Raw genomic sequence first — 22,956 nt, forward strand, 5'->3', positions numbered from 1 at the left:
TCCCGGTTCCCCCATCATAGTCTCCTCCTAGCGCGACATCCTTTTTCCTCTCCTGACTGGAAGTCCGGTTCCCCCCACCACAGAGTCTCCTCCTAGAGTGGCATCCGTTTTCCTCTTCCTGTCCTGACCGAAAGTCCTATCAATAGTAGAGCCGATGACCGGCAACAGGGAGCCACGGCAGAGGAATGAAAGAGCCACATGCGGCTCCAGAGCCGCAGGTTGCTGACCCCTGCCCTAAGCTCTCAATCAGAATAGAGCTGGAAGGGACCAATTCCTTGCTCCAGTAGGAGACCCTGTACCATTTCAGTTAAGTGACTGTCTAGACCAGTGGTTCCTAATGTGGGGCTCACACCCCACGGGGGCGGGGGGTGGGCAATCTGATTTTTTAATGGGGGCAATTTGAACCTTGTTTAAACAAAGTGAATGCCCTTTTAGGCTTCCTCCGCGTGAGTAGAGTTCACTTTTTGAGAAAAGTAAGAATTATACGTCACGGGAGAGGTGGGGGGGCATCAGGATTTTAGAGATGTTTAGGTGGGGCATGGCTGGGAGGTTGGGAACCACTGCTCTAGACTCTTCTTAAAAACATCCATTAATGAAGAGCCCACGATTTCCGGTGGCCAGCTGTTCCACTGGTTCATCGTCCTGACCGTTAGGAAGTTTCCCCTTCCTTCCAGGTTGCTTCTCTCCTTGGTTACTTCCCATCCTAAGTCAAACCCCGTGACTCAGGATGGGAACCAATCGAGGAGAGAATCAATAACCCTAATAAGCATCAACAATCATCCTAAATCAGACCTGTGGGGGAAAATGCCACTTTGCGGGGCCAGGCTGAGAAGCCCTTTGACCTGCTGGCCACTAGAGGGCAGCAGTAGCTCAAGGGAGAGCCAGGCGGCCGGCCAGCTGGTGAGCTTCGTCTGGCTGCTTGATCAGGCTTATTGCCTTTGACTCCTGGATGGGTTGGCTATTTATTTATTTCACCGTATATATTTAATTTGTTTAGTGACCGCCTTGTCACGAAATGAGTCAGATCTGTAGCGGGTGGTATTCACATACCTTCCCCACCGGTTCGCAAAGTTTAATAATAATAATAATAATAATAATAATAATAATAATAATAATAATAATAATAATAATATTTTAATTTGTATACCGCCCTTCTCCCGAAGGACTCAGGGCGGTGAACAGGCAGATAAAATATAAATACACACAATAATTAAAAACATCCCTTAAAAAACTAATTTAAACGCCCAAAATGTTAAAAAACGTACTCCCCCGTAAAATAACAAAATTTTAAAAACCCATCCAATAAAAATAAAAATCAGGCTAGTCCAGCCATACGAAATAAATAAGTTTTAAGTTCGCGGCGAAAGGTCCTAAGGTCAGGTAATTGTCGAAGTCCGAGGGGAAGTTCGTTCCACAGGGTCGGAGCTCCCACAGAGAAGGCCCTCCCCCTGGGGGCCGCCAGTCGACGAAGTTGTCTTCGGCGCCTGCGCAGAGCCTCGAAAATGTGGAAAAATGGGTCGTCGTGACATCCGCGTCATGCTCCCGCAGTCGCCCCAACCGGTTCGCCTGAACCGGATAGAACCGGCTGAATACCAGCACGGATCTGTAGTGCCAACTTTGGAAAAACAACACAAAGGACTTGCAATCAAGGGGTATCCGAGATAGGTCTGCGCATGTGCACCGATCATAATTCAGGGGATCATGCGGGTGCTTTTTCTCCTCCGTTTTGTGTTTGGCAAGGGTTCAGGCTACAGGTAGCCCTTGAGTTACGACCACCAGGGAGCAACCTGTCTCTTGCGACGTGAAGCAAACGCTTGTTAAGTGAGTTGGCCCCCATTTTACGACCTTCCCTACCGCAGTTGTTAAGCGAATCGTTGCATTTATTACCATACATTAGTAGAACATGGTTTGTTAAGCAAATCTGTCTTTTCCCCCATCGGCTTTGCTTGTCAGGAGCCTCGGGGAGGGGGGGGTAGGGGGCGATGGACTAGATCAGGGGTCTCCAACCTTGGCAACTTTAAGACTTGTGGACTTCTTTAGAAATACCTACAATTGAAGAATGGATACTTAAAGTATCAAATTTGGCAGAAATTGGCAAAAATTTCTGCATAGTTGAAAGACTACACACAAGAAAAATATATTTCAGAGTGGAAAATGTGGATTGATTATATTCAAAATAAGTATCAGATAAAAAAAATATCAAATAGCATATGAGTAAAATTAGGAATTGTTTTGTATTAGATATATGTATTAGATATATGTTTAAAGGAGAGGGGAATTGAGAGTGTGATGATGGGTGGAGTGACTAGAGATTATAATTTAAGATTTATTTTGGATTATGATTGTTAGTTTTGATACCCCTCAGTTTGTTTTGGGAAGTCTCAGGGGGGAGGGGGGGCAAAGGGGGGGGTAATAAAGGGGGGGATGAGGTTAGAAAATGGATTAATGGATTGATGGTTAATGTAGAGGGATGATCGAAGATGTATAATTAATGTAAGGTCGGGTCTGCCCGGCTACCATTTTTTTTTGTTTGTTTACATTTATATTCCGCCCTTCTCCGAAGACTCAGGGCGGCTTACAGTGTATATAAGGCAATAGTCTCATTCTATTTGTATATTTTTTACAAAGTCAACTTATTGCCACCCCAACAATCTGGGTCCTCATTTTACCTACCTTATAAAGGGTGGAAGGCTGAGTCAACCTTGGGCCGGGCTTGAACCTGCAGTAATTGCAGGTTACTGTGTTCTAATAACAGGCTTCTTACAGCCTGAGCCACCACGGCCCTCTTAATTAATTTCAGAATGGTGGAAAGGGAGAAAGGAGAAGAGAGAAGGAAGTAGGAAAGGGAAGAGGAGAAAGAGAGGATAAGGAGGAGGAAGGGGAAAGAGGAAGGAGGAAAGGAAGAAAGAGAGAGAGAGAAGAGGGAGAAGAAAGGAGTAGGGGCGAGGGAGGAGAGGATGTAGATAAGAGAAGGTGAGGAAGGTTGTGGAAAGTAGAAGAAGGTAGAGAGGGGAAGAGAGTTAAAGGAAGGGGGTGGTGACCGGGCAGACCCGATTAATTGTATATGTCTGTACATTAAATATGTTATTGGACATGAATGTAAAAATAAAACTTTTTCAATAATCCCTGTACATTAACCATCACTCCATTATTGAAGATGTATAAATATAATTAATGTAGGGTCGGGTCTGACCAGTTGCCATTTTAGAACGGTGGGGAGGGAGAAAAGAGAGAGTAGGAGGTAGGAAAGAGGAGAAGAGGAAGGAAGAGGGGTAGAAGAGGGAGAAGAGTGTAGGGTGGAGGGAGGAGAGGACGTAGCTAAGAGAAGGAGACGAAGGTCTGGAAAGTAAAAGAAGGTAGAAGAGGGAAGAGTGTTAAAAAGGGGGGTGGTGACTGGGCAGGCCCGACTAATTGTATATAACTGTACATTGGATGAATTATTTGACAAGATTGTAAAAATAAAACTTTTTTATAAAAAAAAAAAAAAAAAAACTTTTTCGTACCAAAAAAAAAAAGACTTGTGGACTTCAACTCCCAGAATTCCTCAGCCAGTTGAAGGCCACAAGTCTTAAAAGTTGCCAAGGTTGGAGACCCCTGGACTAGGTCCCTTCCAAGTCTGTTAAACTGAGGGGACGAAAGATGACAACGTGACCCTTTAATACTGCAACCAACCGTCATAAACGTGAAGCAATCGCCAAGCGTCCGAATTTTGATCACGGGGGGGGGGGGGGCGGGGGGGAATGTTGCTGCAGTGGTGTGTGAAAAACGGTCACGGCTCAATTTTTTCCCCCCCAGGTGCAAATTGTCACTTTGAACGGTCGCTAAATACACTGTTGTAAGTCAAGGACTACCTGTCGCCGGGCAACCACGAGTCCCTTCCCTTCGCCCTTCCCTCACTTTTCCCTCTCTTCCCTCGCAGGACGTGTCCAAGAAAAATGAACGCTCTCCCCTCAACGAAGTCCACCTGGTCATCATGAGGCTTTTGAGTGTCTTCATGTCCCGGACCAAATCTGGTTCAAAATCTTCCATCTGTGAGGTACGTGAGGAGTGTGGCCTGGGTGGGGGGTGGGGCGTGCTCCACACGCGTGTCTGTGTGGGTTCCATGTCAGACAGAAAGGAAAGGACTGTTTTCTTCCCCCTTCCCAATTCGTCCTCCTCGCCACCTGTTCTGACCCAGCTCCCCAAACACGGCAAACCCTCTGAAGTTAAATCAACAATTCCTTTATTAGGAGCGCCGGCAGACCCGGCGAAAAGTTTCTCTCTCACCGCAGGCTAATAAGTCCGTCCGGCAGGGAGATGAATAGTTGTCTGCCACATCTATTCACCTCCGCCTTTTATCCCCAGAGCTATCCCCCAGATGGTGGCTCTTCTGTCCCGAGGACCGGCCTATAGATTTCCACTGTTCTCCTCTCCTCTGCCTTCTTCGCATCGGCGCGTCAGGCACTGTTCCTAGCTGTTCCTCCTCTTCCTCATCAGCCACCTCCAGTCCTGGGGGCTGTTGACTCTCCATCTGAGGGCTGATGGACGGCCCAGGCTCCGCCTCTCTCTCTTTCTGCCAGCTCCATTCCCTCTTCCCCCTCGGAGCTCTCAGGTTGCCTGGATGCTGACCCTGACTCCCACGCCTCCTCCTCCTCCTCCTCCTCCTCCTCCTCTGATTCGGCTGCTGTAGGAGCCGGCGGCTGACCGACCACAACACAAGACATTCCTGATTGCGAACCCTTTGGGCTCTGGGTTTTGGACCCAGGCGACTTTGCCCACCAAACCATCCGCGGTTAAAAGGGGAAAAAAAAATAATTGGTGGGTGGGGAGGAGGAAGGGAGGGAGGGAGGGAGGGAGGATTTGCAAATGGGATTGTCGGGAGGCCGCGATGCCTGCGCTATCTTGCCATGTTTCGAAACCGCTAAGAGGATTCCGTTGCTAAACGGTGCAGCGCTAAGGCGGCATTTCAGAGCGGAAGCTGGCAAAAGGCGCATGTCGCGGAAAGCATATTAATAACAAAAGCGCAGAGGTTAAAAATGGAACTGGGGATGCATTGAATTTTAATGAGCTTATGGGCTGTGGGCTTTGTTTGGATTTAGAAGGGCTTTCTCTAATGGTTTTATTTACACTTGGGGCTCACCAGCCTCTCTCTCTCCCCCCCCACCCACCTCCCCCTCTTTCCTCCCAAAGTGCAGAAGAGGGAGGTGAGGAGGGGGGGGGCTTTTCAAAACCTGTCAAAGTGCAGATGACCAGTGGGGGCGAGAGAGCCCGGGCGGCTCCTGGCAAGGCTCTTCAAAAGCGCCGCTGCCTCTCCTTTTCCATCACGCAACTGGCCGAATTCCAGAGGAATGGAGGAAGGGGACTTTTCAGCTCCTTGCGTTTGAAGGGGAGGCAAATGAAAGGGGCTGGAGCCCCTCTCTTCCCCTCCTCTTAATCCTCTGCTGGGTGCCCACCGGCATGTGTGTCGAGGGGAGATTAGACTCCAGAGCTGAGTGCCGTTTTGCCTCTCTCTCTCTCTCTCTCTCTCTCCCTCCCTCCTCCTGCCTCTTTTAAACTAAGCCTCCTTCCGATGTTTAGAGGGCTCCTGTCGCTGCTCTTTTAAAAAGGATATCAAAGGCTAGAAAGTGCCCAGCCCCAGAAGGAGTGGGGTGGCATTCCCCTGTAGGCCCCCCTGAGGGCCCTTCTGTGGCTTCTCTTGGGGTCACCTGGAGTTTGCTGGACCGGGCGCAAAGCCCCCACCTCCAATCCTTGGGACTCCCCTTCATTCTCCCTCCTTGCTTGCTTGGACTCGGGGGGGGCGGGGAGGGCGGGCTGCAGGCCACGGAGACCCCAAGGTGGTCTGGATGAGTGTTCTTGCATCACCTGGCCATGCCAGGCTGATAGGACCATCCCTTGCCCTTACTCTGCAGAAGGTCCTGGGCTCAAAGTTACCTATAGCATTAGCATAGCGATAGCACTTATATACCGCTTTACAGCCCTCTCTAAGCGGTTGACAGAGTCAGCCTATTGCCCCCACAACGAGTCAACCTTGAGCCGGTCAGGATCGAACTGCTGGCTGTGGGCAGAGTTAGCCTGCAATACTGTCTTCTAACCATGGGGAGAGAGGGAGGGAGGGGAGGAAGGAAAGAAGGAAGGAAGGAGAAAGAATAAGAAAGAAAGAAGAAAGAAAGAGAGGAAGGAAGGAAGATAGCAATAGCATATACCGCTTCACAGTGCTTTTACAGCCCTCTCTAAGTGATTGACAGAGTCAGCTTATTGTCTGCCAAACAATCTGGGTCCTCGTTTTACCGACCTCAGAAGGATGGTAAGCTGAGTCCACCTTGAGCCGGTCAGGATCGAACTGCTGGCTGTGGGCAGAGTTAGCCTGCAATGCTATATTCTAACCATAGGGAGGGGTGGAGGGAGGGAAGGAAGGAAGGAAGGAAGGAAGGAAGGAATGCAATACTGCATTCTAACCACTAGGAAGGAAGGAAGGAGGGAGGAAGAAGGAAGGATTGAGACTTATATACCGCTTCACAGTTGCTTTTATAGCTCTCTCTAAGCAGTTGACAGAGTCAGCCTCTGGCCCTCCAACAATCTGGGTGCTCGTTTTACCGACCTCAGAGGGACGGAAGGCTGAGTCAACCGTGAAGATCGAACGGCTGTCAGTTGGCAGAATTAACTTGCAATGCTGCATTCTAACCGCTGTGGCCCCCACGGCTCTTAATAGCAACAGCACTTCACGGTGCTTTTACAGCCCTCTCTAAGCGGTTGACAGAGTCAGCACATCGCCCCCCCCTCTCCCCCCCCCAAACAATCTGGGTCCTCATTTTACCGACTTCGGAAGGACGGAAGGCTGAGTCAACCTTGAGCCGGTGGGAACTCAAACTGACAAATTGCAGGCAGCCGGCAATCAGCAGCTATCGTTGGGAAACTCTTAGCTTCTGTTGGATTCTTGCATGTGATGATCTGCCCCTCACCCCCGGTCCCTTCTCCCTGAGGGAGATGGCATTGGTACCAGTGAGGATGCTCCACTGCGGACCTCCTTGGCTCCGGGTCAGACTTCCACTGATGTGGCAGGGGCTTTGGGCAGAGGAGGGTCTTTTCCCTGCCCGAGTTGTCGGAAGCTCTTGAGAAGGAAGGAGACGGAAGCCCCTGGAGGCTGGATCCTGGCTGCCTTGTCTTTAGTGAATGAAATCAGGAATTGGTGTTTTTTTTTAATACATTTTTAAAAATCTTTTTGGGGTAGGTGTAGAGATGGGAAGAAGGCCTGGCGAAAAAACCCGGAAAAATGGGAGGGGGGGAAACTGGGTTGTTTCTCCCCCCCCCACAATTTTTCCGTTTTTTTTCCCCCCAGGCCTTCCCATCTCTATGTACGCGGGTGTGTAATAACGACATTTCACAGCAGCGAGTTTTTAAAAAAATAGCCCAGCATAAAACGATGACTAAACGAGCAGGCGAGAAAGAGATGCTGGCAATTGAATTCATCACCCAAATCCCGTCCTCTTTCCCTAAAGCTCAGGAGCCCAGCGGGCTCGACCTCCATCCCTCCCATATCAGCATCTCATTTCCCCCAGGAGCTCGGAACGGTTGAACTGGAGACTTGGGTGCTAAACGGGGGTGAAATACTCCCGGTTCGGACTGGATCGGCCGATCCGGTAGCGATGGCGGCAGGTGGTTCGGAGAACCGGTAGCAAAAATCCCTGCACCTCCCCGCCCATGCCCATCCAATCGCCCGGTTGCCCGCTTCCCTGCTTCTTTCCGGCTCGCTCGCTTTTCCCGCCCGAATGGTAGGAATAGGTTATAAAAAATGCTTTCGAAAGGTTTTTTTTAAAAAAGGCTCTGACGATCACAGCTGAGCCGCGCGATCATCGGAGCCTTTTTTTTTTACTTTTAAAAGCATTTTTTTAACAACCTCTTCGGCCGAATAGGTTGTAAAACAGTGCTTTTAAAAGTTAAAAACAAAGCACTGTTTTACAACCTATTCGGCCGAAGAGGTTGTTAAAAAAATGCTTTTAAAAGTAAAAAAAAAAAAAAGGCTCTGACGATCGCGCGGCTCAGCTGTGATCGTCAGAGGCTTTTTTTTTTTAAACCTTTCGAAAGCATTTTTTTATAACCTATTCCTACCATTCGGGCGCTGTTCTACTTACCTCACGCCTCCTTTTGGCGTGCACTGCGCGCACACACACCTCACATTTGGTGTGCAATGCGCAGCCAGCGAACCGATAGTAAACCAGTTCAGATTTCACCTCTGATCTGCGTTTCCTGCGGCTGGGCCGTTTGGTCTGCCGAGGGACGAGCGCGACGGGGTCCCTCCATGCTCTCCCTGTCTTCCCGCAGTCGTCCTCCCTGATTTCGAGTGCCACCGCGGCTGCTTTGCTGAGCTCCGGAGCCGTGGACTATTGCCTTCACGTCCTGAAGTCCCTCTTGGACTACTGGAAGAACCAGCAGAACGACGAGGAGCCCGTGCCCGCCAGCCAGCTCCTGAAGCCCCACACCACCACCTCTCCTCCCGACATGAGTCCCTTCTTTCTGCGACAGTACGTCAAGGTGAGATTGTGGTGGCAAAATGCCTCCGTGCCTCTTTCTTCTTTGGTGTTTCACAACCTCTTTTAAGATGTGTGGACTACAACTCCCAGAATCCCCCAGACTAATTCATTCAGGGGTGGGGACGACGACACACTAACGTTCTCTTCCCAGGATCTGATTTAAAACAAAACAAAACCTCTTAAAGGAGTGGCCAGAACTTCAGATTTTTTTTTTAAATTTGCATTTAGATCCCGCCCTTCTCCGAAGACTCAGGGCGGCTTACACTGTGTCAAGCAATAGTCTTCATCCATTTGTATATTATATACAAAGTCAACTTATTGCCCCCAACAATCTGGGTCCTCATTTTATCTACCTTATAAAGGATGGAAGGCTGAGTCAACCTTGGGCCTGGTGGGACTGGAACCTGCAGTAATTGCAAGCAGCTGCTGTTAATAACAGACTGTCTTAACAGTCTGAGCCACTCAAGGACCCTTGAGCCACTCAAGTCCCGGTGTTATAAGATCTCCTTTTACGTCCTTCTGACAATCCAACTCAGTGAGGAAACCAGCTTCACTTAATAAACCGGGTGACTAGGTCATCAGCTGCAGTGATTCGCTTAACAGCTGAGGCAAGAAAGGCCGTAAAAGGGGGCAGAACTCACGTAACAAATGTCTCACTCAACAACAGAAATTTTGGGCTCAGTTGTCGTAAGTTGAGGATTACCTGTCTATAATCTACCCATGCCCATACCTAACATACATTAGAAGAGAAGAGAAGCAAATTTAGAATAGAATAGAATAGAATAGAATAGAATAGAATAGAATAGAATAGAATAGAATAGAATAGAATAGAATAGAATAGAATAGAAAATATGGAATGAATAGGATAGGATAGGATAGGATAGGATAGGATAGAAAATATAGAATGAATAGAATAGAATAGAATAGAATAGAATAGAATAGAATAGAATAGAATAGAATAGAATAGAATAGAAATGGAATAGGAATTAGGGAATGGGAATAGGAATAGGAATAGGAATAGGATGAAAGTCTGAAGCCTGAGGTTTACAAACTCCATTGGGAAGTGACCAAACAGGAGAAGCAGCTCTACAGCACAGTCAGGGGGCTTTTATTCTACCAACCAACTCAAAGAAAACATGGAGAGGGTCATCGTAGATCAGCTGGCGTTAACGCACAATGTTTTAAAAAAGGCCAGAGGAAACCTTGAAGTTCAGCTATCAAGACAACAAAGCCAACTTTCCAGCCTCATCAAGAAGAGGGTTTAAGCGAAGGCACCAGGGGGCCTACAATAAAGACCATTTTCCTTTGCCGGAAAAAAAAAAATAGGAATGGGAATAGAGAATAGAGAATAGAGATAAAGAGAAGAGTTGGAAGGGACCTTGGAGGTCTTATACATACATACACACACACACACACACACACACACACACACACAGAGTGGGTAAGATGCTGAGCTTGTCAATTGAAAGGTCGGCAGTTCAGCGGTTCGAATCCCTAGTGCCGCGTTAACGGGGTGAGCTCCCGTTCCTTGTCCCAGCTTCTGCCAACCTAGCAGTTCGAAAGCACGTAAAAAAATGCAAGTAGAAAAATAGGGACCACCTTTGGTGGGAAGGGAATGGCGTTCCGTGCACCTTTGGCTTTGAGTCATGTCGGCCACGTGACCACGGAGACGTCTTCAGACAGTGCTGGCTCTTCAGCTTTGAAAGGGAGATGAGCACCGCCCCCTAGAGTTGGGAACGACTAGCACGTACGTGCGAGGGGAACCTTTATCATTACATATATATGTGTCTGTGTGTATGTATATAAAAATCGCTCCATTTGGAATATCGCAGAAAGAGGAAGCTTCAGCTCGATGCTATATGGAACAAAACTGGGCAAATTTGGATGTTCTGCTTCGGGTACCACAAAGCCCCCCCCACCCCCACTCCACCTCCCAGAAGGCAACAAAGAAAACAGGTCGCGGAGAGGATGTTGTAGCATCCCTGCGGGACCTTTCATCGCAGCACCCTTTCCCCTTACTGTGGGGCAGGGCCTGCTTTACACGAACGGAGGGTCTCGCAAGCAAGCATTTTAACACGGCCTGTTTGCGATTTCGGCCAGCTCCCCCCCTCCCCCTCTTAAAGCAGATCTTGTCCGACTTTAACCACCATGGAGCCCATCTTTATTCCTGGGATCTGGCGGTGCAGTTTTGGTATGTTCTTTTTCCTTCTTCTTCTTCTTCTTCTTCTTCTTCTTCTTCTTCTTCTTCTTCTTCTTCTTCTTCTTCTTCTTCTTCTTCTTCTTCTTCTTCTTCTTCGTCTCTGTCTCCTCCTCCTCTTCTTCTCCTCTTCCTCCTTCCTCCACCTCCTTTTCTTCTTCTTCATCTTCCTCCTCCTTCCTCCTCTTCCTTCTTCTTCTTCTTCTTCTTCTTCTTCTTCTTCTTCTTCTTCTTCTTCTTCTTCTTCTTCTTCTTCTTCTCTTCCTCCTCTTCTCCTCCTCCTCTTCTTCTCCTCTTCCTCCTTCCTCCACCTCCTTTCTTCTTCTTCTTCATCTTCCTCCTCCTTCCTTCTTCTTCTTCTTCTTCTTCTTCTTCTCCTCTTCTTCTTCTTCTTCCTCTTCCTCTTCTTCTTCTTCTTCTTCTCTTCTTCTTCTTCTTCTTCCTCTTCTTCTTCTTCTTCTTCTTCTTCTTCTTCTTCTTCTTCTTCGCCTCTGTCTCCTCCTCTTCTTCGCCTCTTCCTCCTCCTCCTCCTTCTTCTTCTTCTTCATCTTCCTCTTCCTCCTTCTTCTTCCTTCTTCTTCTTCTTCTTCTTCTTCTTCTTCTTTGTCTCTGTCTCCTCCTCCTCTTCTTCGCCTCTTCCTCCTTCCTCCACCTCCTTTTCTTCTTCTTCATCTTCCTCCTCTTCCTTCTTCCTCTTCCTCTTCTTCTTCTTCTTCTTCTTCTTCTTCCTCTTCCTCTTCTTCTTCTTCTTCTTCTTCTTCTTCTTCTTCTTCTTCTTCTTCTTCTTCGTCTCTGTCTCCTCCTCCTCTTCTCTTCCTCCACCTCCTTTTCTTCTTCTTCATCTTCCTCCTCTTCCTTCTTCCTCTTCCTCTTCTTCTTCTTCTTCTTCTTCTTCTTCCTCTTCCTCTTCTTCTTCTTCTTCTTCTTCTTCTTCTTCTTCGTCTTCTTCTTCTTCCCCTGCACTCACGGTTCACAATGGAATAAGCCGAATTAAATGTTCGGGTGCTGTTTTCTGGAAGAATAGAGGCTGCTCAAATTCCTATGGCCTGCAGTGACGGTTGCAATTTTTAATCCCTTTTATTCTTTTCTTTCAAAAGGGGCTTGCTGCGTTCACATTTCTCCTGGTTTCCCCCCCCCCCTCTCTCTCTCCCCCTCCTCCCTTCTCAGCTGTAGGAAGAGAGCGGTATTAAGGATTGGTGGGGATGTGGCACAGCTTATGTTCCTCTTTTTTTTCCCTTTTTTTTTTTTTTCTTAACCCCGGGGCAACATCCCAGCTTGTTACTCCCATTTTTTTTTTTTGTTATTGGGTTTCCTGTCATTTAACATTCATCTCCGCAGCAGAAAGCAAAGAGAAGCAAAATCTCAGCCGAAGCGTTGCGAAGGAAGAAGGAAGGGCAAAAAAAAAAAAAAAGAACAAATTAAAAAGGAACCACGCGACTTCAAAAGTCTCCCCTTGGGTGCTTTTGTCTATCCTGGGATTGCTGAGAGTTTAATTGTGTGCAAAAAGCTGGGGCTGTGTGCCCCTACGAACATGTTTTTAAAAGCTTTTTTTTTTTTTTAAAGGAAAGAAATATACAAAAACGTTGTAATAAAGATGATTTTTCCTTCCGGCCTCTTAAATAAGGGGTGCCCAACCTTGGTGGATCTCAAACTCCCAGAATTCTGGGAGTTGAAGTCCACAAGTCTTAAAGCCGGTTGGGGAATTCTGGGAGTTGAAGTCCACAAGTCTTAAAAGCCGGCTGGGGAATTCTGGGAGTTGAAATCCACAAGTCTTAAAGCCGGCTGGGGAATTCTGGGAGTTGAAGTCCACAAGTCTTAAAGCCGGCTGGGGAATTCTGGGAGTTGAAGTCCACAAGTCTTAAAGCCGGCTGGGGAATTCTGGGAGTTGAAGTCCACAAGTCTTAAAGCCGGCTGGGGAATTCTGGGAGTTGAAGTCCACAAGTCTTAAAGCCGGCTGGGGAATTCTGAGAGTTGAAGTCCGTAAGTCTTAAAGCCGGCTGGGGAATTCTGGGAGTTGAAATCCACAAGTCTTAAAGCCAGCTGGGGAATTCTGGGAGTTGAAGTCCACAAGTCTTAAAGCCGGCTGGGGAATTCTGGGAGTTGAAGTCCACAAGTCTTAAAGCCAGCTGGGGAATTCTGGGAGTTGAAGTCCGTAAGTCTTAAAGCCGGCTGGGGAATTCTGGGAGTTGAAGTCCACAAGTCTTAAAGCCGGCTGGGGAATTCTGGGAGTTGAAGTCCACAAGTCTTAAAGCCGGCTGGGGAATTCTGGGAGTTGAAGTCCACAAGTTTTAAAGCCGGCTGGGGAATTCTGGGAGTTGAAGTCCACAAGTCTTAAAGCCGGCTGGGGAATTCTGGGAGTTGAAGTCCACAAGTCTTAAAGCCGGCTGGGGAATTCTGGGAGTTGAAGTCCACAAGTCTTAAAGTCACCACGGTTGGACACCCCTGTTCTCATTTTTAGCTCATGTTTGGTTGGCTGTGTAATTTGGGTCTAGAGCCCAGTTGTCATTCTTTAGGAGCAATCAACTTGATTTGGAGCTGGCATATACAGACAGTCCAAAACCACATTTAAATCTAGTTTTATAAATGTCGCGTATCATATTTAAATCTAGGTTTATAAGCATCCAAGAATTCTTCATTGGCCAAGTGTGATTGGACACACAGAGAATTACTTCGGTGCGTAAGCTCTCAGTGTCCATAAAAAATACATCCATCAAGAATCATAACATACACTACTTAGTGATAGTCATAGGGTACTAAATAAGCAATCAAATAAATCATACTGGGAAATTAAATAAAACAATATAAATCGTAAAGATACAAGCAACAAGGTTATCGTTGTAAGTAGCAAAGGAGATAGGTAATAGGAAGGATGAGAAGGAGGATAGTAATACAGTCTTAGTAAATAGTTTTCTTAGTAAATAGGGACGTGGTGGCCCAGGGGCTAAGACGCTGAGCTTGTCGATCGAAAGGTTGGCAGTTCAGCGGTTTGAATCCCTAGTGCCGCTTAGCGGGGTGAGCGCCCGTTACTTGTCCCAGCTTCTGCCAACCTAGCAGTTCGAAAACATGTAAAAAAACAATGCAAGTAGAAAAAATAGGGACCATCTTTGGTGGGAAGGTAACAACATTCCGTGCGCCTTTGACGTTGAGTCACGCCGGCCACATGACCACGGAGACGTCTTTGGACAGCGCTGGCTCTTTCGCTTTGAAACGGAGATGAGCACCGCCCACTAGAGTCGGGAACGACTAGCACATATGTGCGAGCGGAACCTTTACCTTTAAATAGTTCGACAGTGTTGTGGGAATTAGTTGTTTAGCTGAGTGATGGCATGCAGGGGAAAAACTGTCCCTGTGTCTCGTTGTTCCGGTGTGCAATCTAAGTTTATAAGCATCTATCCTCCTGTTGCTCTTATGGTTTTGAGCCGTTTTCTAGAGCAGGAAATTGTAGCTTTGAAGGACAACTTCTCCAAAGAATCTGGAAGGATCTGGGGGGAATTTGCAGGGGTGGTTAAGCTCCCTCTTCTTGTTGCTCCCCACCCTCCTAGGGTCACGCGGCCGACGTCTTCGAGGCCTACACTCAGCTTCTGACAGAAATGGTCCTGCGGCTGCCCTATCAGATCAAGAAGATCGCCGACACCAACTCTCGCATCCCGCCCCCCGTCTTCGATCATTCGTGGTTCTACTTCTTGTCTGAGGTTTGTCTTCTATATCGACCCACTCATGAGTGGGGCTCCAGAAGCTGTTAAATCAGGGATAAAATGCTCCCGGTTCGGCCCAATTCGGCCGGTGGTTCAGAGAACCAGTAGCGATGGCAGCTCGAGGCTCCACCCACCTGCCTGGTCGTCGTTGCTTCCTGGTTTTAACCAGGAAGTAACCTGTTTTTTACCCTCTGCGCATGGGTAGAATGTTTTGCGCATGCTCAGAGGGTCGGCGCACACACATGACACACGCACATGTTTAATGCAATGCCCTCTCGGCGGAGTCTGTATGCAATTTTGATGTTCAGGCTCTCCTGCCCCAAAGCCACTTTACTCTGCTTTGGGAGGGAGGGGCTTAAGATGGGATGTACCATCTGGGTGGCTGGCGGGTGGAGAAATCATTAACCTAAGGTCCAGGGAAGAAAAAGCCGCCCTCTTCCTCTCATGTCTCCATAAAGGCAAGTCTACGACGACTTGGCACAGCCAACTTGCCACAGGACAGCCATAATCAAATGTGAATGACAAAAATGAAAATATCTTTAAAATTATTTTAAATAATTAAATTGAATTCTTGAATTCAAGTTGTGCCATGGTAGAGTGGGCCATGGTGAGTTGGCCATGGCGAGTTGATTGTAGTAGAGTTGGCCATAGTAGAATTGGCCATGGTGAGTTGGCCATGGCTAGTTGGCCATAGTAGAGTTGGCCATGGTAAGTTGGCTATAGCAGAGTTGGCCATGGTGAATTGGCCACGGTAGAGTTGGCCATGATGAGTTGGCCATGGCAAGTTGATTGTAGTAGAGTTGGCCATAGTAGAATTGGCCATGGTGAGTTGGCCATGGTGAGTTGGCCATGGCTAGTTGGCCATAGTAGAGTTGGCCATGGTAAGTTGGCTGTAGTAGAGTTGGCCATGGTGGGTTGGCCACAGTAGAGTTGGCCATGGTGAGTTGGCCATGGCGAGTTGATTGTAGTAGAGTTGGCCATAGTAGAATTGGCCATGGTGAGTTGGCCATGGCTAGTTGGCCATAGTAGAGTTGGCCATGGTAAGTTGGCTATAGTAGAGTTGGCCATGGTAGAGTTGGCCATGATGAGTTGGCCATGGCGAGTTGATCGTAGTAGAGTTGGCCATAGTAGAATTGGCCATGGCTAGTTGGCTATAGTAGAGTTGGCCATGGTAAGTTGGCTATAGTAGAGTTGGCCATGGTGAGTTGGCCATAGTAGAATTGGCCATGGTGAGTTGGCCATAGTAGAGTTGGCCGTGGTGAGTTGGCCACAGTAGAGTTGGCCATGGCGAGTTGATCGTAGTAGAGTTGCCCATAGTAGAATTGGCCATGGCTAGTTGGCTATAGTAGAGTTGGGCATGGGAAGTTGGGTATAGTAGAGTTGGCCATAGTAGAATTGGCCATGGTGAGTTGGCCATAGTAGAGTTGGCCGTGGTGAGTTGGCCACAGTAGAGTTGGCTATGGCGAGTTGATCATAGTAGAGTTGCCCATAGTAGAATTGGCTATGGTGAGTTGGCCATGGCTAGTTGGTCATAGTAGAGTTGGCCATGGTGAGTTGGCTGTGGTAGAGTTGGCCATGGTGAGTTGGCCATAATAGAGTTGGCCATAGTAGAGTTGGCCTTGGCGAGTTGTCCCATGGCAAGTTGGCTGCGGCGAGTTGTCTCATTCTGCCATAAAGGCACTTTTCCCCAGAAAGCGGACTTTTGGAAAGCGCCCTCACGCCATCTCTCCTTCCGTCCAGTACCTGATGATCCAGCAGACCCCCTACGTGCGGCGTCAGGTGCGCAAACTCCTCCTCTTCATCTGCGGCTCCAAGGAGAAGTACCGCCAGCTGCGGGACCTGCACACCCTCGATTCCCACGTCCGGGGGATCAAGAAGCTGCTGGAGGAGCAAGGCATTTTCCTGAGGGCCAGCGTGGTCACCGCCAGCTCCGGCTCCGCCCTGCAGTACGACACCCTCATCAGTTTGGTAAGCGGGGAAACTGTGTGTGTGTGTGTCGGGTGTGTGTGTGTGTACGCAGGCCTTTGGAGTTTGGCTGAAGCATCTTGATGAGGAATTCTGCAACCTTCGGCCCATCTTCTCTGGTGTGAATAAACCGCTGGGTTTGTTTTAGGCCTTTGGGCCCCCACTGTCTCCTTGCTTGGAGATTCTCTCCCGCTACTCCTGCCATCTGCACCATGGGATGTTTAAGGCGGCGCCCAGCCTCTCCCAGGACAGTCCAGTTCTTGAGTTTGATGTGGAAGAGGAAGGAGATATTTGTAACTTTTCCAGAAGAGCTTGGGGGATTTTCTGGGCTGAGGAGAAGCTAGAGCTTCTGTAAAGAGACAACCCTGAGCTCAAACCTCAAGGCTGAGAAAACTGGGGCTCCCCAGACTTCTCAACTCATGTGTGGCAGGCGTTGTAAGTCAGCGATATCTGGACTTGGCATGAAGTTACACAGTGAAGGCCAGTCTTCATATCAGGATTAAAGTTCCCCGGGTGCCATTTGGTGACAAAAAAACATCTGGCTGTTGCAGAAGTTCCCACAAAAAAACTTTTTTCCTCTTCCTCCTTCCGTCCTCCTCCTCCTCTTCCTCCTCCTCCTTTCCTCCTCCATCCCTCCTCCATCCCTCCTCCTGCACCTCCTCCTCCTCCTCCTTCCTCTTTGTCCTCCATCCCTCCTCCTTTCCTCCTCCTCCTCCTCCTCCTTCCCTCCTCCTTTCCTCTTTCCTTCCTCCTACCCCTCCTCCCCTTCTCCTGTTCCTCCTCCTCCTTTCCTCCTCCATCCTTCCTCCATCCTCCTCCATCCCTCCTCCTCCTCCTTCCTCTTGTCCTCCTTCCTCCTCCTTTCATCCTCCTCCTCCTCCTCCTCCATTCCTCTTCCTTCCTCCTTCCTCCTACCCTCCTCCCTTCTCTTCCTCCTCCTCCTTTCCTCCTCCATCCTTCCTCCTCCTCCTCCTCGTCCTCCTTCCTCCTCCTCCCCTTCTCTTCCTCCTCCTCCTTTCCTCCTCCTCCATCCTTCCTCTTCCTCCTTCCCTCCTCCTTTTCTCCTCCTCCCCTCCTCCTCTTCCTCCTCCTCCTCTTCCTCCTCTTCCCTCCTCCTCCTCCTCCTCCCTTGTACCCCTTCCAGATGGAGCACCTGAAGGCCTGTGCCGAAATTGCCACCCAGCGCACGGTCAACTGGCAAAAATTCTGCATCAAAGACGATTGTAAGTCCCTTGTTTGGGGGCTTTGTAAAGAAGGTTGGCCCCCACTCCAGAGGGAGCCCAATGGGAGCCCGGTGCTCTTCTTTTGGCTCCTGGGTCGGGGGTGGGGGGCGTGGGGGGGCTGATGGGAAGGGGGCCAGGAAGGGCAAAAGATTCCTAGTTCCTGGACTTCTGCTTGGAAGCCTGAAGCTGCCCCTCTTCAGCACTTTTGCAGTGGGCTTGTTCCTGCCTGCCTCTGCTTGGCCAATAATGTCTTGCAGAAATCAAATTTAAGGGGTGCTTGTTCATGAACGTGGAAGGAAAACCAACCTTCCCCTTCTCTCCCTCCTCCTCTTTTTCTTCTTCTTCTTCCAGCCGTCCTCTATTTCCTCCTGCAAGTCAGCTTCCTGGTCGACGAGGGCGTCTCGCCGGTCCTCCTGCAGCTGCTCTCCTGCGCCCTCTGTGGCAGCAAGGTCCTCTCTGGGTCGGCTTCGGCCGGGTCTTCGGGGACTTCAGCCCCCGGAGGGTCCAGCTCAGGCCAGCCATCCGGGCAGAGCAAATCCTCCACCAAGAAGAGCAAGAAGGAAGACAAGGAGAAGGAGCGAGAGGGTGAGGCTGGGAGGCCTTTGGGCTGCGGGATCAGGGGTGGTATTCACTTACCTTCGCTGCTGGCTTGCAAATGTGAGCGCATCTCAGGGCATCTCAGGGATGCTCTTCAGCAGGTTCTGACCCAGTGGTGAAATTTAAAAAATTGTTACTACCGGTTCTGTGGGCGTGGCTTGGTGGAGGAGTAATGTGACTGGGTGGGCATGGCTAACTTTTTTTTTTTTAACTTTTAAAAGTATTTTTTTCTACAACCACTTCAGCGAAAGAGGTTGTAGAAAAAATGCTTTTAAACGTAAAAAAAAAAAAAACCTGCTGATAATCGCGCATGGCGGGGGGGCAGGGATTTTTGCTACCCGTTCTCCGAACCACCCGCCGCCATTGCTACTGGATTGGGCATTCCGGTCCGAACCGGGAGCATTTCACCCCTGTTTTGACCGGTTCTGGAGAACCGGCAGCGGAAATTCTGAGCAGTTCAGAGAACCGGCAAATACCACTGCTGGCTGGGCCCCGGTGTGGGGTGGGAATGGGGATTTTGCAATATCCTTCTACCAGGAGTGCGGTGGGAATGGGGATTTTACAGTATCCTTCTCCTGGAGTGGGGAGGGAATGGAGATTTTGCAGTATCCTTTCCCGCCACGCCCCCCAAGCCACACCCACAGAACTGGTAGTAAAAAAAAATTGAATTCCACCACTGGTGCATGTGTGCCTTCTGCGCATGCGCAGAGCATCAAAAACGTGGATAAATGGGATGTGTGTCGGCGTTCCGTGCTGCCACTTTCCAATGTGTGGGAACGTAGGAGGGGGGAAGCCTCCGGCTTAGCATAGCTTCCAAAGCTGACAATGTTATGACATCTGGGCGGGTGGGCAGAGTCACCCGCAGCCCCCTGCTACCGATTTGCCCGAACCGGATGGAACCGACTGAATATCACCAATGCACATGACCGGCCGTTCTCTGAAGGTTGGCGGGAGCCGGCAGTGCCATCCCTTGAGCCCTCTGAATTTCTCTCCCAGGAGACGGCTCCTCGGGCAGCCAGGAAGACCAGCTCTGCACCGCTCTGGTGAACCAGCTGAACAAATTTGCCGACAAGGAGACGCTGATTCAGTTCCTGCGCTGCTTCCTGCTGGAGTCCAACTCATCGTCCGTGCGTTGGCAGGCCCATTGTCTGACCCTGCACATCTACCGGTGAGTAGCCCAGCCCCTGGGCAAGCTGAGCTCCAACCCGTCCAGGTCCCAGGAGCATTCTTCATCCCTCTGGGCTGAGAAGAGAGAAAAACATCCAGAACGGAATGTTTGCTTATTTATTTTAAGACCCGTGGCTTAAAAAGAATTCCCCTTAGAACATAGAGATCGAAGGACAAAGAGGGAGAATCCGATAAAGCAGGGATGTCCAAGCTTGGCCATTTTGAGACGCCTGGACTTAAACTCCCAGAATTCCCCAGCCACATTTGCTGCTTTTAAGATTTGTGGACTTCCGCTCCCAGAATTCCCCAGCCATCCTGGCCGCTTTAGGATTTGTGGACTTCCATCTCCCAGAATTCCCCAGCCAGCTTTAAGACTTGTGGACTTCCACTCCCAGAATCCTCCAGTCATTTTGACCACTTTAGGATCTGTGGACTTCCAACTTCCAGAATTCCCTAGTCAGCTTGGCTGCTTTAGGATTTGTGGACTTCCATCTCCCAGAATTCCCCAGCCAGCTTTAAGACTTGTGGACTTCCACTCCCAGAATTCTCCAGTCATTTTGATCACTTTAGGATCTGTGGACTTCCAACTTCCAGAATTCCCTAGTCAGCTTGGCTGCTTTTAAGATTTATGGACTTCCATCTCCCAGAATTCCCCGGCAAGCTTGGCCGCTTTAAGACTTGTGGACTTCCACTCTCAGAATTCCCCAACCAACTTTAAGGCTTGTGGATTTCGATTCCCAGAATTCCCCAGCCATCTTAGCTGTTTTTAAGACTTGTGTTCCCTGGCCAGCAGAATTGAAGTCCACAAGTCTTAAAAGTGGCCAAGCTGGGCCGCCTTTGGCAATAAAGTCTAATCCTATAGAATAGAATAGAATAGAATAGAATAGAATAGAATAGAATAGAATAGAATAGAATAGAATAGAATAGAATAGAATTTTATTGGCCAAGTGTGATTGGACACACAAGGAATTTGTCTTGGTGCATAGGCTCTCAGTGTACATAAAAGACAAGATACCTTCATCAAGGTACAACATTTACAACACAATTGATGGTCAATATATCAACATAAATCATAAGGATTGCCAGCAACAAGTTATAGTCATACAGTCATAAGTGGAAAGAGATTGATGATGGGAGCTATGAAACGATTAATAGTAGTGCAGATTCAGTAAATAGTCTGACAGTGTTGAGGGAATTATTTGTTTAGCAGAGTGATGGCCCTCGGGAAAAAACTGTTCTTGTGTCTAGTTGTTCTGGTGTGCAGTGCTCTATAGCTGCTTTGAGGGTAGGAGTTGAAACAGTTTATGTCCAGGATGCGAGGGGTCTGCAAATATTTTCACGGCCCTCTTCTTGATTCGTGCAGTATACAGGTCCTCAATGGAAGGCAAGTTGGTAGCAATTATTTTTTCTGCAGTTCTAATTATCCTCTGAAGTCTGTGTTTTTCTTGTTGGGTTGCAGAACCGAACCAGACAGTTAAAGAGGTGCAAATGACAGACTCAATAATTCCTCTGTAGAATTGGATCAGCAGCTCCTTGGGCAGTTTGAGCTTACTGAGTTGGCGCAGAAAGAACATTCTTTGTTGTCCTTTTTTAATGATGTTTTTGATGTTAGCTGTCCATTTGAGATCTTGCGATATGATAGAACCCAGAAATTTGAAGGTTTCTATTGTTGATACTGTGTTGTCAAGTATTGTGAGAGGTGGAAGTATGGAAGGGTTTTTCCTAAACTATAAATAAAGTCTAGTCACAAATTCAAAGAGCAGCCACTGAGTGTACACATGCTCCCTTTAGGAACTCCAACAAGTCCCAGCAAGAGCTGCTGCTGGACCTGATGTGGTCCATCTGGCCAGAGCTGCCGGCCTATGGGCGGAAGGCCGCCCAGTTCGTGGATCTCCTGGGCTACTTCTCTCTCAAAACTCAGCAGACGGAGAAAAAGGTAAGAGCTTGGAACGGTGTCTTCTCCCCTTCTTTATTCCCAGCACCCGGGCCTGTTTCTGCAGGCGGGGGCTGGGTGCTCCTGCCCCAAGAACCATCCTAAGAGGAGGGAGACACTCCGGTGCATTTCGCAGCCACCCTTGTGAAGGTAGACTAGGTCAAAAGAGCAAAGAGTCCACTGGTAAAGTCAGAGGTCGGTTGCTCTGTTTTTTAGGGGAGAGGGGGGACTCCCCTGCCCGGGTGCTAAAACCTGAGAAGAAAATGCTTTTTTCCTCTTCTTACTGGAACCCGACTTCGCCAAGGATGCAGGAAACCTCAGGCCATTCGGGGACCATATTCTGTAGCTCACCTGAGTTTGCTTTATGGGACCCTCCTGGCTTCACAGTTTTGTGTCGGGCTCTGTTTCAGTTCAAGGAATACTCCCAGAAGGCTGTGGAGATCCTCAGGATGCAGAACCACATCCTCACCAATCACCCCAACTCCAACATCTACAAGTAAGGGTTACTTGGCGCGTTCAGAGCGGAGGACAGCCGGAAGGGGCCAGGGGTGGGTGGGTGAGGTGCTTCTTGTCTGGAGGTAAGAGGGGGGCACTTGCCTGGCCGCCCAAATTAACTTTGCAGCGCCTGGAAATTCATCATCATCATCTTCTTTTAAAGGCCCCATAATCAGTGGTGGGATTCAGCTGGTTCGCACCACTTCGGGGAGAACCGGTTGTTAACTTTCTGAGCAGTTTGGTGAACTGGTTGTTGAAAGAAATCATTAGGGCAGAGAACCGGTTGTTAAATTATTTGAATCCCACCACTGCCCATAATCCCTCGTGCGGTGGAATCTTGGTCAACTGAATGGAGCTGAGTGTTTTAATGGCCAGATGCCCTTCCTGTCGCCAGTGCTGAGTTTTATTCGGCAGATATATTCTCGTGGTGCCCAGAGAGAGAGAGAGAAATATCTGCCTCTACCTAGGATCGAACTCACAGCCTCCTGATTGTGAGGCGAGAGCTCCACTTCTAGGCCACCACCTCACCACTGAGCTTGCAGCGCCCGGAAATGGTTCCAAATTAATTCCAAGCAGCCTTTTTTTTTTTTTTACTGCGTGACCGAGAGGAGACCATCGTGGGGCGCTTGACTTAACTGTATTTCATGCGATTGAACGGCGAGGAAATGAAATTCAGGTGTTTTTTTTGCGCTGGTCCTGCTTTGGAATTAGGCCTGTCCCATAGAAGGAAAAAGCTGTAGCCAGCTGGGACTTTGGCCTGAGCAGAATAAATGCAATTGCCTTCCTCTTCCCCTCATTCCAGCACACTCTCCGGCTTGGTGGAGTTTGACGGCTACTATTTAGAGAGTGACCCCTGTCTCGTTTGCAACAACCCCGAAGTGCCTTTCTGCGTAAGTGGTCCCTTCCCCCCCCCCCACTGTGCTTTCCAGCCCCGCCAGGCCTCGGCCTCTTCCAGCCCACCTCTCTCTCTCTCTCTTTTCTCCCAGTACATCAAGCTCTCCTCCATCAAAGTGGACACCCGCTACACCACCACCCAGCAAGTGGTCAAGCTGATCGGCAGCCACACCATCAGCAAAGTGACGGTCAAGATCGGAGACCTGAAGCGCACCAAGATGGTCCGGACCATCAACCTCTACTACAACAACCGGACCGTGCAGGCCATCGTGGAGCTGAAGAA

The 22,956-nt window shown here is 48.9% G+C and overlaps 1 protein-coding gene across 3 annotated transcripts in view; it reads left to right on the forward strand.

The window, feature by feature from the left end:
• Positions 1-22,956, forward strand: part of UBR4 (ubiquitin protein ligase E3 component n-recognin 4) — a 150,241-nt gene that overhangs the window by 78,713 nt on the left and 48,572 nt on the right. For all 3 annotated transcript variants that reach the window (XM_058161118.1, XM_058161119.1, XM_058161120.1), the window contains 11 exons: positions 3,920-4,036; positions 8,299-8,508; positions 14,247-14,396; positions 16,140-16,367; positions 17,509-17,587; positions 17,939-18,172; positions 19,181-19,352; positions 21,143-21,287; positions 21,695-21,780; positions 22,582-22,669; positions 22,766-22,956. The exon at positions 22,766-22,956 is cut by the window's right edge and continues 3 nt beyond it. In XM_058161118.1, the coding sequence (XP_058017101.1) occupies positions 3,920-4,036; positions 8,299-8,508; positions 14,247-14,396; positions 16,140-16,367; positions 17,509-17,587; positions 17,939-18,172; positions 19,181-19,352; positions 21,143-21,287; positions 21,695-21,780; positions 22,582-22,669; positions 22,766-22,956 (1,700 nt within the window). The remainder of the gene's footprint in view (positions 1-3,919; positions 4,037-8,298; positions 8,509-14,246; positions 14,397-16,139; positions 16,368-17,508; positions 17,588-17,938; positions 18,173-19,180; positions 19,353-21,142; positions 21,288-21,694; positions 21,781-22,581; positions 22,670-22,765) is intronic.

This window comes from Ahaetulla prasina, chromosome 18 (assembly GCF_028640845.1).
Source record: "Ahaetulla prasina isolate Xishuangbanna chromosome 18, ASM2864084v1, whole genome shotgun sequence".
Lineage (NCBI taxonomy): Eukaryota > Metazoa > Chordata > Lepidosauria > Squamata > Colubridae > Ahaetulla > Ahaetulla prasina.